The sequence below is a fragment of the Rhinoderma darwinii genome, chromosome 2 (assembly GCF_050947455.1).
Source record: "Rhinoderma darwinii isolate aRhiDar2 chromosome 2, aRhiDar2.hap1, whole genome shotgun sequence".
In the NCBI taxonomy this organism is placed as follows: Eukaryota; Metazoa; Chordata; class Amphibia; order Anura; family Rhinodermatidae; genus Rhinoderma; species Rhinoderma darwinii.
The window spans coordinates 192,292,950-192,308,927 of NC_134688.1; the positions used below are offsets into that span (position 1 = coordinate 192,292,950).

Genomic DNA, 15,978 nt, shown 5'->3' on the forward strand with positions numbered 1-15,978 from the left:
TCTCTTCTGAATACGGTATCTGTAGGGCTAGGATGGGTACTATTTTGTTAGAGGACGACAGGTTAGTAGGGGAATATTGGAATGTTCGATGCAACTTGATAAAATGATAAAGTGCATAGTACTCATTGCCAGGGGGTGGGATGGGGCGTTAATGTTTCATGTGATATTTGTTTGTACTATATGAAAATCTGTGTTAATAAAAACTATTTGATTAAAAAGAAAAAAGGTCAACACAGACTGGGAGATTCACCAAGACTGCGCACTCGCCTTTTAATGAATGTCACATCTTCGGCTCTCCGTGCAATACAATGAAATCTGTACTAGCCAGGAGAAGGTGTAGATTTCTGCTATACTTCACGCCAGTTGCGGGCATAAATTAAGGTAAATGTATCAGGTCACGCTCCCTTTCGCCAAACTTGGCCCACTTTTTTGAAAAAGTGGAAAGAGCGGGGAAACAGCTTAAAAGTCTCAATCTTTGCGACTTTTCGGCTGTTTGTGACATTATCAACTGTTCTACGCCAGAAATGTTGTAAACTGAGTGTCATTAAACAGTCATATACATATATGATAACTATTACAGCACTACATTTTAACAAATATCTCAGCGTAAGCACACAAACTGAATGCTTAATGAGTGGTCTTATCAGAACATATGGACGGCATTAGAAAAAAACATTTTCTCCAGTTGCCCCTAGTTTCCGTCAGCAAGTTAGAGGTTCTTATTTATGGCAGTCTATAAGCTGCATTTGACACACACTAAGGCTCGGAGTGTATATTCTGATGACATGTATATCCGTGTTTAGCTGATAATCCAATACTAAAGAGCAGGTACACTTTCAACCTCCGTAAACTCTCACAGGACACATCAACTCTATTCCAGCACTAAGGAGTGGGAGCATCTTGCTGCATCACCAGTGCTGAACTGTGTGGACCAATATGAGCTGCCCTCAAAATGCAGTCAGGGAGGGAGAATTCAGCGGTCACGTACATGCAGCTTCCTGGGTTTCTATGCAGCATTTGCTGCATAGCAAATGACTGGGCCAAATTATTATTCACGAGGGAGTCATAAGATTAATATATATGTATTTCCTTTAAACGCTGATAAATAATAAGTGGTGTACCCCAGGGTTCAGTGCTGGGACCACTTTTATTCAACTTATTTATTAATGATATAGAGGATGGGATTAATAGCACGATTTCTATTTTTGCAGATGACACCAAGCTATGTAATATAGTTCAGTCTATGGAAGATGTTTATGAATTGCAAGCGGATTTAAACAAACTAAGTGTTTGGGCGTCCACTTGGCAGATGAAGTTTAATGTAGATAAATGTAAAGTTATGCACCTGCGTACCAACAACCTGCATGCATCATATGTCCTAGGGGGAGCTACACTGGTGGATTCACTTGTTGAGAAGGATCTGGGTGTACTTGTAAGTCATAAACTCAATAACAGCATGCAGTGTCAATCAGCTGCTTCAAAGGCCAGCAGGATATTGTCGTGTATTAAAAGAGGCATGGACTCACGGGACAGGGATATAATATTACCACTTTACAAAGCATTAGTGAGGCCTCATCTAGAATATGCAGTTCAGTTCTGGGCTCCAGTTCATAGAAAGGATGCCCTGGAGTTGGAAAAAATACAAAGAAGAGCAACAAAGCTAATTAGGGGACATTGAGAATCTAAGTTATGAGGAAAGATTAAAAGAACTAAACCTATTTAGCCTTGAAAAAAGACGACTAAGGGGGGACATGATTAACTTATATAAATATATTAATGGCACATACAAAAAATATGGTGAAATCCTGTTCCATGTAAAACCCCCTCAAAAAACAAGGGGGCACTCCCTCCATCTGCAGAAAAAAAGGTTCAAGCTGCAGAGGCGACAAGCCTTCTTTACCGTGAGAACGGTGAATCTATGGAATAGTCACCGCAGGAGCTGGTCACAGCAGGGACAGTAGATGGCTTTAAAAAAGGGTTAGATCATTTCCTAGAACAAAAAAATATTAGCTCCTATGTGTAGAAATTTTTCCTTCCCTTTTCCCTTCCCTTGGTTGAACTTGATGGACATGTGTCTTTTTTCAGCCGTACTAACTATGTATGTAACTATCTAACTATATTGACCAGTCCTACAAATTCTGGATGCATGAAACAGTTTCTCCATTTAGTAACACTGCGCTATAATATCCTTTTCACATATTTGGCTTCTCTTAACCTTTTTAATTGTTAAACTGGCTACAAGAGGAGCCACTTCTGCTGCTGAACCCAAGGCTGAGACACAAGCACAGACTGCCAAATGAAACAAGATCAGGCTGTTCTGTCCTCAAGTCTGTGTGGCTGGAACGCTCCCAACGTATTGTAGTCTATTATTCAGTAAGAAGATGACCGCACGCTAGAAAAGAAACCCTCCAAATGCATTCCCTGTTATGCCTAATGCTATTCCTTTTCACTTAACCTGGTCTTCCAGTTCTGCTCAGTTTCTGACTTTAATAACTCTCCTCTGCCGCTCTCAGACCACAACCTTCTCTCCTTTACTATCAAAAATTCTCTGCCTCCTCAGGGCCGACATATCAGACATACAGAAATCTACAGGCCATTAACACTCAGTAACTCAGTCTTCGTTGTCCCCTCTCTCTTCCCTCCTGTCCTAATCTGGCTGCTAAACATTACAATGAATCTCACAAAAATACTTTGGATGAAGGAGCCCCCCCCCCCACACACACACTCTAAACCACTAGTCACAGATGACGACAACCCTGGCACACACCTCACCCCTTTCTTCAGCGGTGCTCGAGGTGCGCTGAACATCCGTGGAGAAAATGGCAAATGTCAGCAGATTTCCTCCATTGCAAATTCATGATTATAAACTTACAACTCTGATCTTCACTGTGCCAACCAAGTCTATTTCACCTCTCTGATCTCCACACTATCTAATAATCCAAAACACTTGGATACATTTTACTCTTTCCTAAAAGAGCCTCTGTCACCACATTATAAGTGCCCTATCTTCTACATAATGTGATCGGCGCTGTAATGTAGATTACAGCAGTGTTTTTTATTTAGAAAAACTATCATTTTTTGACGGAGTTATGACCTATATTAGATTTATGCTAATGACTTTCTCAATGGACAACTGGGCGTGTTAAACTATATGGCCAAGTGGGCGTTGTACAGGGGAGTGTATGACGCTGACCAATCAGCGTCATACACTTCTCTCCATTCGTTTACACTGCAGATAGTGATATAGTTATATCGCTATGTGCAGCCACATAAACACACACTAACATTACTGCAGTGTCCTGACAATGAATATACATTACCTCCAGCCAGGACGTGACGTGTATTCAGAATCCTGACCACTTCTGTAGCGTCTGTGTGATTTACAGCACGCGCAGTCTCGAGAGATTACGCTGTAAACTGTCATTCACAGTGAGATTTCGCTGTGCTGTGCTGTAAATCACAGAGAAGTGCAGAGAATTGGTCAGGATTCTGAATACACATCATGTCCTGGCTGGAGGTAATGTATATTCATTGTCATGACACTGTAGTAATGTTATAGTGTGTTTATGTGGCTGCACATAGCGATATAGCTATATAACTATATAACTATCTGCAGTGTAAATGAATGGAGAGAAGTGTATTACGCTGATTGGTCAGCGCCATACACTTCTCTCCACAACGCCCACTTGGTCATATAGTAAAACACGCCCAGTTGTCCATTGAGAAACTCATTAGCATAAAGCGAATATAGGTCAGAACTCCATCAAAAATGATCGTTTTTCTAAATAAAAAAAACACTGCTGTAATCTACATTACAGCGCCGATCACATAATGTACAATATAGGGCACTTATAAACTTATAATGTTGTGACAGAGCCTCTTTAAGTCTTAACCCCTTAGTGACCGGCCTATTTTAGACGTTAATGACTAAGCCATTTTTTACGTTTTTCCATCGTCTCATTCAAAGAGCTATACACTTTTTTTTTTTTGCGTCGACATAGCTGTATAAGGTCTTGTTTTTTGCGGGACAAGTTGTAATTTTTAATAGCACCATTTTGGGGTACATGGAATTTATTCATTAACTTTTATTAACTTTTTTTTTGGGGGGGGGGGGGGGAAATAGAAAAAAAAACAGCAATTTCGCCACTTTTTTGCGTCCTAAATTTACGCCGTTTGCCGTGTGGTATAAATAACACAATAACTTTATTCAGCGGGTTGTTGCGATTGCAACGATACCAAGTTTGTATAGTTTTTGTATGTTTTACTACTTTTACACAGTGAAAACACATATTTGAAAAGCCGTAACGTTTTTATTTTTTCGCCGATGCAATTGTAGGAGGGCTTTTTTTTGCGGGACGACTTGTAGTTTTTATCGGTACCATTTTGGAGTAGTTGCGACTTTTTGATCAAATTTTTTTTAAGGCTTGATTCAAAGAAAACAGCAATTTTTGCATGTTTTTTTTATTTTATTTTTTTACAACGTTCACTGTGAGGGTTAAATTATGTAATAAGTTTATAGTTGGGGTCGTTACGGACGCGGCGATACCACATATGTGTAACTTTTTTTACTTTATTTTGTTTGTTAATAGTAAAGAAGTTTGTAAGGGGGAAAAAGTGGGTTTTTCATATTTTTTTTTTCACTTTTTATTAAACTTTTTTACTAGTCTCACTAGGGGACTACACTATGCAATAATCCGATCGCATTTATAATACACTGCAATACTTCTGTATTGCAGTGTATTATGCCTGTCAGTGTAAAACAGACATGCATCTGCTAGGCCATGCCTCCGGCATGACTTAGCAGGCATTCACTACAGGCAGACCTGGGGGCCTTTATTAGGCCCCCGTCTGCCATCGGAGACACAGACACTCTGCGATTTTATCGCCGGGTGTCAGTGGGATGAGAGGGAGCTCCCTCCCTCTCTCCAAAACCACTCCGATGCGGTGCACGCTATTCAGCACCGCATCTGAGGGGTTAAACGGGTGAGATCGATACTAATATCGATCTCACCTGGCAGAGCAGGTACGCCCCCAGCCCTTTGACAGCTCCCTGCTCTGTTTACTTATTCCGATGCCGCGATGTAAAAAGTCTATGGCATCGGAATAAGGCCCGTTAGTGACAGACGTAGAAACACTATGGGCCGGTCACTAATGGGGTAAATTGCAAATGCCTATCACAGATCTCAGTGCTGAAGACCTGGCCATTTCAAAGTTAAAATTAATAACATCTTGCATTATATCTCGCCGTCCCCTAGTAACATCGACCCACTTTCTACCAACACTTCCTCTTCTTCACTTTGAGTATTTGACCCAAAAACATAAGTCTCTAGGCTCCTGTCTCTTCTCGTCCTACACTCTAGTAAGGGCAGACTCTGTAAAGTCTCAGATTTAGCCGTCAGTAGATCATCTAACAGCAACTACTCTATGGACTCTTCTGGATCTCTGTGCAGCCTTTGACACTGTAGATCACAAACTCCTACTTACCATGCTCCACTCTATTGGCCTTCAGGACACTGCTCTCTCTTGGTTTTCTTTTTATCTCTTGCCGCTCGTTCAGTGTTTAATTTGCTGTCTGTACGTCTTCTGCTGCTCCTCTTGCTGTTGGAGTTCAGTCATAGGTCCTCCTCTCTTCTCTCTCTCTCTACTCAGCCTCTATTGGAAGCCAAATCTGCTGATACTTTGCCCAGTACCATCTCTACGCTGATGACAGACAATTATATACCTCTTCCCATGACATCACCGCCGCTCTAATACAAAACACCAGTGATTGTCTGTCCACTGTCTCTAACATCATGTCCTCTCTCTATCTGAAACTGAATCTTTCTAAAACTGAGCTCCTTGTGTTCCCACCATCTACTAATCTACCTAAACCGGATGTCTCCATCTCAGTGTGAGGCACTACCATAACTCCTAGGCAGCAAGCCTACAGTCTCGGGGTTATATTTGACTCAGATCTTTCTTTTACTTCGCACATTCAATCACTTACACGCTCCGGTCACCCGCACATCTAAAACATCTCCAGAATTCGACCTTTTTTTTATTGCGGAAACAGCCAAAATTCACATTGTCGCTCTGATTCACTCTCATCTCGACTACGGTGACTCTTTACTTATCAGTCTTACCCTCACTAAACTCTCCCCTCTCCAATCTATCCTTAATCCAGCAGCCAGGCTCATCATTCTGACCAGCCGCTACACCAATACGTCTACTCTGTGCCAGTCACTACACTGGTTGCCCATTAACTTTAGAATACAATTTAAACTTTACTCTCACCCACACAACTCGCCACAGTGTTGCACCTCCTTACATCTCCGTCTACCACCCTACCCGTGCTCTATGTTCTACCAGCAATCTTAGATCCTCATCCTCCATAATCAGAGCCTCCCACTCCCGTCTCCAAGATTTTTCTCATGCTGCACCAGTCCTCCAGAATAAGTTACCCCAGACAATCAGATCAGTTCCCAACATCCACAGAATCAAGCGTGCCCTGAAAACACATTTTTGGACAGGCCTATAACATTTCCTAATCTGACTCCTTTCCTTGGCCCCACTATTAGTCATTAGAACCCGACCACTTCATTCAGCAGTATCCCCCCCCCCTCAATACTTGGACCCTAATGCACTTCATAGTAGTCCACACACAGATACTGGTTGGTGACCGGCTCATGAAGCTTTATGTGAACTACCCTAGGTGTATAAAAGATGGCTGGACCATTGTACTGAACAAGCACTTTTTATCTCCTCCATTTCCTCATAGATTGTAAGCTCTTGCGAGCAATATCTTTTTTGTATTGTTAAATTATTTTTGTCACTATGTAACGTGTGATATTGTCTGAATTGTAAAGTGCTGTGGAATATAGTAGTGCTATATAAAGATTATTAATTTTCCATTTCACTTTAAATGGATCGTTACTGTGCACAAGGTCAGTTGTTTTAATTAACATTTTATGTTTTGAGGATATACAATCAAAGCACAGACGTTTTTACGTTAATAATATTTTACATTAACTTCAAATAAAAGGTACAAGTTAGGCTCTCTTCACACCAGCGTCTAGGTATCTAGTGGAGTATTTACAGCTAAAATCCAGACTTTAAAGGGGTACAAGAACAGCGCTGCAGACTGCAGTCAGGTATGCAGATGGAAGCCCAAAAAAAAAAAAGTATGAACGGAGCATAAACAACAATAGCAATGTTTAAAAAGACGTCACCTCTAGAGTGGCAGCTCTCAGCTGACGTGAAAGCTCTTCCAGCTGGTGCTCTATGGATTTGACTTTCTCCTTCTCCAATTCTAGCAGCTCCACTTGTTTGTCATACGCTACCAATAAATTCTAGAAGAATAGAACTGACAATTAACACTTTCTGATCAATAGATGGAACAATTTGAGTTACAGACAAAGGTTATTCTATTGGGGAGGCCAGGGTTACCATATTTGACAGCTTTTCCCAATATGGGCTGCGTAATGTAAAAACATTAACATCATGATATCATCAGAATACTCAGTAACATCATATATTTACATTCTCCCACATTTCCACAAAAATAAATGTGAAATAATATTACAAATATATACATGCCATACCTGATAACTCTCTGCACCTTGAACAACATCCTTCATGGAAGAGGTCAGCTGTCGCTTTTCTGCTCTAACTCGCTCCAAATCTTCTTTTATTGACTGGACCTTAAAAGGAAAACCACATAAGACGACTAGTTTAACATATGTTGTACCTTGGATTTCATATCATGCGGAACTTCGGTTGAGCTGTCCAACTTCTATCAGAGAAAACATTGTTAAGGCTTTAAAAAAAACAACCTCTCAAGTATTCAATAAAGAGGACCACGGTTACAAAGATGCAGCTTTTTTCTGGAAACTGGATTGCTACAGTGAACGGTACCACATGGCCTGTCTACCAGCAATCATGACATCACGGATTCATAGTTCTCCTGTCCATCTTCATGATGTAGATCAGACACAGCAGCTGTTGCCGGGGTAGTAGATTGTGGCTTATTAGGAGTGGTTTTTCATATGCTTTCTAAATACATCTTATGGGCAGAAATTGCTTTATGGCATTGCTGTATGGTACTCTTAGGCCTCATGCACACGACCGTATTTTTGCAGCCGCAAGCCATCCTCATTTTAGAGGATAAATTGCAAACCTATTCTTTTCTATGACCCCATGAACACGACCGTGATTTATACAGATCGGTGCGGTCGTCACAATTGCGGAACACAAAAACTCAGGACAAGTTTTACGGTCCGCAATTACGGATTCACCAATACTGGTTAATTGTTGTGGATTCGCAAGTCTTGATATGACACACGGATGCACAAGGGTCTTTTGTGGCTTGATGGACCGCTACGGACCTGTGGATTTTCGGACCGCAAAACCAATGCGGTCGTGTGCATGAGGCCTTATAGTACAATGCCATATATTATGATACCGGGCTGTGTGTACAATAATTCTTTAAACTCCTAGTGGCAGCAGACTATACCCCGTGTCTTCTATGTCCCCCAATGAACTAGACTACAAAAAAATATTCTTACTGCTATGTCTAGAAATGCAAAGCACAGCTCAATGGATTATATGGAGGGTCCAATACTGCACACCTAAGTAGTGTCTCAAGTCCAGTAAGAAACAAACCCAATGTTTGTCTGCCATTATACAACAGAACATTAATGGATTCTTTACCTCCTTTTTATTAGCATCCAGCTCTTTCTTTGCTTTAATAGCGACTGCTTTAATCTTATTACATTTCTCTTCTTTTACCTTCGATTCTCGCTCTAAATTCTCTGGAATTAAAGAAAATAACTGTTAACATGTTGACTGTGGGAAAGAGCGAGAACCTAAAATATACACAGATTTTCGAGCATGTTGCGATTTTTAAGTCTAAAGCACACCCTATACGTTGCCATGGATTTCACATTTTAAGATGGAAATTATGAAGTCTGTGGCAAACTTATAACAAAATCTGCATGAAACAGTGGACGCATAGCAAAATCCACAGCGGTAAGATACTGAACACCGATGATTGAGAATGGAATGGTTCTCAGGGAATGCAGACTTTTTTTCTCTTCAAACCACAACATGTCTTATGGGTAACGATTTACCCATTAACTTCAAATGGGAAAAACAGAACGGAACAAGATAATCTAGAGAAGGGGTCTCAAACTCGGCCGGATAGGGCCGCATATAGAAAAAATGGGAAGTTGAGGGGCCGCATTACTTTCAAATTTGATACAATACAAAATTATTGTTAATAAATTACTTATTTGAACTACAACAACACTATATTACTATAATAATAATAATAATAATACCACATTACTATAAAGATTAATACTACATTACTATAATAATAGCGCTAGGTTTAAAATTTGAGATATTTCTCCAAATGCTTATTTCAACAATCCAGTTTTCCAGTTTAAGTGTCGCTAAATGCAGTCCGGCGGCTCAGTTGGCAGCGTTTGGCAGACACAAGTCAAGATTGGGCAGCCCCTTTTTAGATGCTGCCGCAGTGCCCTCCGCGGATGCTGCCGCAGTGATGTCAGGGGGTTGATCAGAGCTGGAGTCCCGGAGCAGAGCCACTTCTAGCACTCTGCCTGGGATTCCAGCTCTGCTCCTGACATCACTGTCCATATATGGACAGAGATGTCAGGGGCAACCCCAGAGCTGGAGTCCCGGACAGAGCGCTAGTAGGCTCTTCCTGGGACTCCAGCTGTGGCCTTGACATCACTGGGACTCCTGCTCTGGGGAATTCCACAGAGTCCCGGAGCAGAGCCTGTACTAGCGCTCTGCACGGGACTCCGGGGAAGCCCCAGACATCGCTGTTCATATGTGGACAGCGATGTCAGGGAATTCCAGAGTCTAGCGGCTCTGTATCCCGCAAGCCGCAGATGACAGCCCCAGGGGCCGCATGCGGCCCGCTGGCTGCGTGCTTGAGACCCCTGATCTAGAGTCTCTAAATCAGAAAACATTAGGAGACTGTGGAGATAGTAGAATTTTATATATTTTTTTATGTTCGGTATTATTCTGGAGATTTCTACCTGTAACCTTTTTACACAGTCTTCTGTGGCATCTGATAATCCAGAAACCTTAATAAATTTGGTATGGGGTACATCTCCAGTTTGATACATTTACATTTTTACAGCAAAATTTGATTGTGTGTATAATATATAGATTTTGTGTCCAATTTAACTTCTCTACAGTAGGTTGCCACTACGTACAGACACAGCAATAAAGACTAACAGTAAGATATAAATTTAATTTATGTACCGATTTTATTTTGAAGATCTGCTATAAGAGATTTCTGTTGAAGATCCAATGATTTTGAAAGCAAATCCTAAAAAAGGAGAATAAAGCAAATAACAGCTTTCAACCGGTTGACAAGTGCTAAAGTGTATGTAAATTTGCTGCTTTTCAATACATAAAACACGAAGACCCATTAACTCGAAGACTATAAAATATGCAGTAAACAATACATCTCAAGCTTTAAATAGCGAGAATGCATCAAGTGTTCACATTACAGTAAGTGATAATGAAGTTATACTTGTAATAACCGGCAGAGCAATAGATGATGAAAGTTAGAATTGTAGAAACGCTATATTCCAAATGTAGCTACTTCTATTAATGCCATGAAGAGGAGAACAGTTTGTCTTCAGCGTCAGAAAATCAATTTACATGTCTGCTTTATTTAGCTTTTAGAACAAACCAACAAATATTACAGTGTGCCTCAGGTACCGAGGTCTGTTGCAGAATATATTCTGACAGTTTAAAAAGCAGTTCCCAAATAGAATTGTATTATGGGATCTCTCTTATTAGCAACTTAAAGGGGTTGGCCGGAATAAATTTTATTTAGGTTTTAACTTAATGTGCTTAATTGTGCCACCGTTTCTTATTTCTACATTGCAGTCATGTGACCGCAGCTAGTGTCAATTTTTTATTTCCTGTGACGTTCACGGTCTGCTCAGCCAGCAGAGCAGGAAACTATCCACATCCTGCTCTGCCATTCACTCCTCCCAGAGCGGAATCCTCGACCAAAGTCTTTGCCAACGCCCTGGCTGGCGATTCTGTTGCAGGAGGCGTCCCGGACGTCACTGCCCTTATATGGACAGTGAAGTCAGGGGCTCCATCTATGAGCGGAATCCCTGGCCACGGCATCAGCAACGCTTTGGCCGGGGATTCTTGCACTCCAGGAGAAGCCCCCGACTTCCCTGTCCATATAAGGTCAGTGACGTCAGGGGCACCTCCTGCAGTGGAATCCCCTGGCCAGAGCCGGGGATTACGCTCATAGAGGGAGCCACTGACGACGTAACGGTCTATATATGGACATTGAAGTCAGGGGCTCCTTCTGGAACGCTGGAATCCCTGGCCAGTATCTCCGACACTCTGGCCGGGGATTCTGCTACTGGAGGAGCCCTTGGCGTCACTGTCCCTGTATGGACTGTGACGTCAGCAATGCTCTGGGTGGGGATTCCCCTCCTAGAGGGAGACACAATGGCATCATCTACAGGGATGATGGGAGGTATACACAGGGATGATGGGAGTACATCAGGTTTATCACTAACACATGATTTTGTAATGTGTCCTTAAAAATTTTGGTCTGTCCGTGATTTTTAGCTCAGCTGCCCAGAAATTACTATACAGGGATGATGGATGTTACACGCGGGGATGATGGGCATGGTAGGTTACAAGACTGGAAACAGGACCATAAGCAAGGGATGTAAATAAAAACAGAAAGAGCAGCCGTGACGATTGAGATCAAACAGAAACTGGTTAGAAGGTATGTAGGGGTTTTTAGGGAAGGCAAGCCAAAGGCTGGGGGACACTTTTTAAGTAAAATCTACTGTTGAGAATCTCCCTATGGATTCCAGCAGAATAAAGAGCCATTTACAATAGTCCATTGCAAACTGCTGCTTTGTTGACAAGCTAAAAGGGGGCTGAAGTAAATTTGCTCATCTCAGTAAAGCCCTACAGTAGATATGAACAGCTCCCATAAATTCCAGGATTTAGAGGGGTATTCCAATTATGGCATATCCACAGGATAGTAGCGTCAAAGCTGAGCTTTACGTATAATTATGTAAGACTGGCGAGTTCTTTACTAGAAGAACGTCAGGTTTCGTCAATGTGGTTTGCCTATTTAAACACAAACCTGTAGTAACACAATGTGGGAGTTATGAAAACTGGCCAACTCCACCACTTTTCCTTTAAAACAAAGTGGACAATCAGGTGGTAGCTTTTAGTTATAAAAACAGCCTCCGAAAAATGTGAGCTGTAATCGGATTAGGATTAATGATCAAGTCGTAGCCTTCATCGGGTGTAACATTCAGTTCGCATCCCCAGCCCTGTAGATAAACATCCTGGCCAAGGTTAAATACGGAGGCACACGTTTTTTTTCATGGACTAAACTTAAATCCATGAAAAAATAATAATAATGTGGCATGTTCCAATGCATTTTGTATAAAGGAGGCCTTATGGAGTGCCTATGGGCATCTAATTTGGACCCATAAGGACTTCATTTACAGCCATACAGGATAAACTTTGTATGTGTATATGTTAGTTATACCTCTTTCCATCAAATATTATTGAGGCAAATAAAAATAGTAGTAGTACTGTAGATACTGCATTAAGGCTATGTTCACACGGAGTATTTTGGGGGAGGAATATCTGCCTCAAAATTCCGTTTGGAACTTTGAGGCAGATATTCCTCTCCCTGCACGCCGATTTTCGCGCCGTTTTTCGCCCGCGGCCATTGAGCGCCGCGGGCATAAAACAGCGAGAAATACGCTTTCTCCTGCCTCCCATTGAAGTCAATGGGAGGTCAGAGGCGGAAGCGCCCGAAGATAGGGCATGTCGCTTCTTTTTCCCGCGAGGCAGTTTTACTGCTCGCGGGAAAAAGACGCCGACGCCTCCCATTGAAATCAATGGGAGGCGTTCTCGGGCCGTTTTTTGCCGAGTTTTGCGACGCGGTTTCCGCGTCAAAAAACTTGGCAAAATACCCCGTGTGAACATAGCCTAACAGGGACAATAGAAGATACTTTTAGAAAGTGTCAAGTACATCTTAATAGTGCCAAACACATCTGAATGAATACTTCCCATGATAATCATTCTGTGGAGCCAAAACCTCAACCTAAAACTGTATAATCTCATATGGAGTCCAGGAATTGTTAAAATATATGGAAGTGTAAAATGATGTTCCTTACCTCAGCATTAGTCACTTCCTGTGTAGAAGTAGCCCCTTTGTTTTCTACCTTTAAATCCTCTTGTGCTTGTTCACTAGACTCTATGTCAGTATTTTTTTCTTTCTGTACAGCATTCATTTCTAAAGTTACATTTTCAATACGAGAAAGCAAGTCCTGATTATCCAGTTGTGATTTTTCAAGCGCATATTTCATCTGGAGCAGATCTCCTTGGAGTGCTTCCTTGTCTCGAAGCGTTTCCTCCAGTTCCTCTTTCAATAGTACCTTTTCTTTCGAGTAGTCACTTAATAGAGCCCTTAGATCGGAGCACTGGATATCATACTCTTCATGGAGCCTCTCAAGCTGAACAGATGTCTCCTCTTTCTGTGCGCGTAAATTTTCCTTTTCTTCCTTTAGTAGCAAAACTGCTTTGTTAATATCTTCAAGCAGCAGAACGTCCTCATCTGTGCACTCAATGGTCAGTATGTCCTGAAGAATACAAAGCTGTTCTTTAAAGGTTTCTATATGGTGCTCTTTACTCACAAGCAGCCTAGCTATTTCATCTTTCTCCTCTGTTATCAGTCGTGCTTTCTCTCTCAAGTCCTCTAGCTCCTCAATAGCAGCGGGGCAATGACTGTGTTCAGAAACAAGTCTATCAAAGTCTTTAGAATGAACTTCCTTCTCTTCCCGAAGTTGTAAAACTTCGTCTTGCCACCTTCTGGAGTCTGTCGCTATCTTCTGATTGTCAAGAAGCAAATGGTCTACTTGCTGCTGGAGATTTTGGAATTCCTCCATACTCTGTCCGGTAGTGCTCAATCTCTGGGTCAACTCCTCAACCGTTTGCTCCAACTGTTCAATGAGCTTGACGTGAGTTTCTGCTTCCTGCTGGAAGTTCAAAGCCTTTGTCTGCTCACTTATAAACATTTCCTGAAGTTCAAGAAGTTCTTTGCTCGCATGCTGCATTCTAGAAGAGATCTCGGTGTTTTGCTTGGTTTTCTCCTCTATTTCCAGTTGGAGATCTTTTAACAGTTCTTCTTTCTCCTGTAATGAAGCGGTGACCTCTTGAGTTCTTTCTTGCCACCAAGTAATCTGAAGGTGCGGATCTTCCGTGTCACTTTGATTGGATGGCAACACCGATTCCTGGAGTTTTTGTGTCAGTTCTTCGACAGTTTTCTTGAGTTGTGCATTTAGCGCCGCCTGGCTCTCAGCCTTTTCCTGCCATGCCTCCACAGTGACTTGCTCGCTTTTGTACATTTCTTGCAGTTTCTGGATCTCTTCATCGAGAGCAGATCTCTCAGCGTTTTGTTTGGAATCTTCGTTTACTTGAAGCTGGAGACCTTTTATAAACTCCTCCTTCTGATACAGAGAGGTTATATTGTCTTCATTATTCTGTTGCAACGTCGTGATCTTGAGTTGGAGTTCTTCATATTCACTTTCCTTTGACGACAACAAATCAACTTTACTCTGGAGCTGATTCGCAGCTTCCAGGCAGTCATTTTTGTCCTTGTAAGCAGCTCTCAATTTCTGTTGTAGCTCATGGACATCTGTGGCCTGCTGATGCTTCATACTTTTAAACTCTCGGCTGATCTTGCCAGCAGAATCCTCAAGTTCTGCCTGGAGACTGACAAAGGTTTCCCGCAAGTTCTCATAGCCGTTCACGGCTTCTACTTTTTGTTGATGAAGTTTTTCACATTGCTGTTGTAAAATTTGTATGTTATGCACATAAGACACTTTTTCCTCTTCAAAACGTGACGTTGTATCTTGTTTCAGCTCATCCATTTCTTTCTTGTGCTGGTCTCTCATGCTGTGAAGATCTATAGCTTTTTGCTGGGCCAGCTGTTTATAGTCCGTTTTTGTAGACTCCAGCTCTGTCTTTAGTTTTTCTATTAGACTATTATACTCCTCTATAGCAAGCTGAAGTTCATTTATCTTAAATTCCAGTTCCTCTCGTTCATGGAAATATTCACTTTTTAAGTGTTGTACTTGCCTCTCCAGACTAATCTTCAGATTGTTTGTGTATGTGAGTTCATCTTTTAAGAGACATTGCTGAGACTCTAATTCTTTGACAACACATTTTATCTGTTGGACGTTTTGCTCTTCAGATACCTCACTATTTCTTTGGTTTGACTTATCCTCTTGCAATACTTTCTCCTTTTCAAGATACTGATTAATTGTTTCTTGCAATGTCGTTTTCTCCTTGTCAAAGTCTTTGGTGGAAGTTTCCAGCTCATGCATTAGACTTGACGCTTCGTCTTTGTGCAGAGCTTGTAACTCCAAGATCTTGGCATGAAGATCCTGAATCTCACAGAAGTACTGTTCTGAAGCTGCTTGAGAATCCCTGAGTTTGGTTATTCCATTATTCTTTTCTTCAGCAACATCATCTAAATATTTCTGCAAATTAGATATCTTATCCTCATAGTCGTGACAGATCTGTTGAAGTTCTTTTTCCATTCTTTTTATTTGTGCCTCTTGTTCTTCTTGATGGCTCAGTCTCTCGGTAAACTCTTTCTGTTTCAATAGTGCATCTTGTAGTTCTCTCTTTAAAGTATCTACATCTTCTTTATGATTACTTTGGGACTGCGATAGGTCGCTCTTTAGTACTGCAATTTCTTCTACCAGATTATTGTTGGAGTGCTCCAGATGTTGTTGTAGTTCACTAGCTTTCTTGGCAGAATCCTAAAAAAGACAATTGCTACATTTGGTAACATGCCATGATATGCAATTTATTTTTTGCTTTGAAAAAAAAAAAAAAAAAAAAAGTTTACTTAAAATATTATCTACACCAAGACTTAGCAGTGATATC

The 15,978-nt window shown here is 41.3% G+C and overlaps 1 protein-coding gene across 1 annotated transcript in view; it reads right to left on the reverse strand.

Annotated features, from left to right (window-relative positions):
- Positions 1-15,978, reverse strand: part of GCC2 (GRIP and coiled-coil domain containing 2) — an 84,672-nt gene that overhangs the window by 44,249 nt on the left and 24,445 nt on the right. Inside the window, exons 6-10 of the mRNA XM_075852671.1 lie at positions 13,200-15,851; positions 10,273-10,339; positions 8,689-8,789; positions 7,581-7,679; positions 7,209-7,328 (exon numbers count right to left, since the gene is read on the reverse strand). Of these exons, the coding sequence (XP_075708786.1) occupies positions 7,209-7,328; positions 7,581-7,679; positions 8,689-8,789; positions 10,273-10,339; positions 13,200-15,851 (3,039 nt within the window). The remainder of the gene's footprint in view (positions 1-7,208; positions 7,329-7,580; positions 7,680-8,688; positions 8,790-10,272; positions 10,340-13,199; positions 15,852-15,978) is intronic.